We start from the raw sequence: 2,036 nt of genomic DNA, 5'->3' as shown, positions 1-2,036 counted from the left end.
CTCTCTCTCTCTCTCACACACTAACGTCTCACTCGACTCTTCAATCTGTCGCTACTTGTCCTTGATCTCTCACTGCTGTAATGTAATACAATTCTAGGACTCTTCTTCACAAATCCATCGGCAAACAATTTATTTAGAAACTCCAGTCAGTTCCTGATGACATTAAGCGTAATGCCAATGGGTTCAATCAGATGCCTTAACGATCCTCTCCAAGCTAGTACAACATGTTATCCTGATCACTCGCTTACTGTAGCCAATCTCTCTAACTAGCTATAGTTGACTTCGTGGAAACTGAGTTGGACAGTGTGGGTGTTACCTATAATTAGACACTGACAACAGGGGAATGGGCATGTGTGGGCATGGGAACTATACTGGGACTGGGTGGGTGTAAATAACATGAGGGAGAACTCCCTCAGTCTCCCTCTACTGCTCTTTGTCTGCTTCTCTTATCGTCCCTCCCTCCCTCCTCTTGGTCCATTTCTCCAGTTTGGTGTTTGAGGGTGGTTGTATTCATAACTGATGAATAATTCATGTTTGTTTACCATGTTCTTCTCCCTACTTCTCTCATTCTCTCTCTCCAGCTGACCTAACAAGATTCAAAGAAGAGGATTTGGGAAGACCAGATTTCCAAAATGCCCGTGGCATCATCCAGCTCGGACTCTGGTAAGTGACTTGGCCTCGCCGTGACGGAGCAATAGAAAGAGATAGAGATAGCGAGAAAGGGGTGAAACGTGTGTGTCTGTGTGTGTGTACAGTTGAAGTCGGAAGTTTACATACACCTTAGCCAAATACATTTAAACTCAGTTCTCACAATTCATGACATTTAATCCTAGTAAAAATTCCATGTCTTAGGTCAGTTAGGATCACCACTTTATTTTAAGAATGTGAAATGTCAGAATAATAGTAGAGTGAATGATTTATTTCAGCTTTTATTTCTTTCATCACATTCCCAGGGGGTCAGAAGTTTACATACACTCAATTAGTATTTGGTAGCATTGCCTTTAAATTGTTTAACTTGGGTCAAACGTTTCAGGTAGCCTTCCACAAGCTTCCCACAATAAGTTGGGTGAATTTTGGCCCATTTCTCCTGACAGAGCTGGTGTAACTGAGTCAGGTTTGTAGGCATCCTTGCTCGCACAAGCTTTTTCAGTTCTGCCCACAAATGTTCTATAGGATTGAGGTCAGGGCTTTGTGATGGCAGACCAGAATTCTCTTCACTTTATATCACTGTATCACAATTCCAGTGGTCAAAGTTTACATACCCTAGTTGACTGTGCTTTTAACACAGCTTGGAAATTCCAGAAAATTATGTCATGGCTTTAGAAGCTTCTGATAGGCTAATTGACATAATTTGAGTCAATTGGAGGTATAACTGTGGATGTATTTCAAGGCTACCTTCAACCTCAGTGCCTTTGACAAGACCTCAGAAAGAAAATTGTAGACCTCCACAAGTCTGGTTCATCCTTGGGAGCAATTTCCAAATGCCTGAAGGTACCACGTTCATCTGTAAAACAATAGTACGCAAGTATAAAAAACCATGGACCCACGCAGCCGTCATACCGCTCAGAAGGAGGACACGCGTTCTGTCTCCTAGAGATGAATGTACTTTGGTGCGAAAAGTGCAAATCAATCCCAGAACAAACAGCAAGGGACCTTGTGAAGAGCTGGAGAGAACAGGTACAAAAGTATGGTTTGGTCTGATGAAACAAAAAAACTGTTTGGCAATAATGACCATCGTTATGTCTGGAGGAAAAAGGGAAACTTGCAAGCCGAAGAACACCATCCAACGTGAAGCACGGGGGTGGCATCATCATGTTGTGGGGTGCATTGCTGCAGGAGGGCCTGTGTGCACTTCACAAAAAATGGCATCATGAGGTAGGAAAATTATGTGGAATTATTGAAGCAACATCTCAAGACATCAGTCAGGAAGTAAAAGCTTGGTCGCAAATGGGTCTTCCAAATGGACAATGACCCAAGCATACTTTCAAAGTTGTGGCAAAATGGATTAAGGACAACAAAGGCAAGGTATTGGAGTG

The 2,036-nt window shown here is 42.6% G+C and overlaps 1 protein-coding gene across 2 annotated transcripts in view; it reads left to right on the top strand.

Annotated features, from left to right (window-relative positions):
- Window positions 1-2,036, top strand: part of mpp2b (MAGUK p55 scaffold protein 2b) — a 53,673-nt gene that overhangs the window by 11,029 nt on the left and 40,608 nt on the right. For both annotated transcript variants that reach the window (XM_024008821.2, XM_024008820.2), the window contains exon 2: window positions 582-663. In XM_024008821.2, coding sequence (XP_023864589.1) covers window positions 633-663 — 31 coding nt within the window. In that variant the 5' untranslated portion in view covers window positions 582-632. The remainder of the gene's footprint in view (window positions 1-581; window positions 664-2,036) is intronic.

The sequence above is a fragment of the Salvelinus sp. IW2-2015 genome, linkage group LG18 (genome assembly GCF_002910315.2).
Source record: "Salvelinus sp. IW2-2015 linkage group LG18, ASM291031v2, whole genome shotgun sequence".
NCBI lineage: Eukaryota > Metazoa > Chordata > Actinopteri > Salmoniformes > Salmonidae > Salvelinus > Salvelinus sp. IW2-2015.
This window is presented reverse-complemented; position numbering and strand designations above follow the sequence as displayed.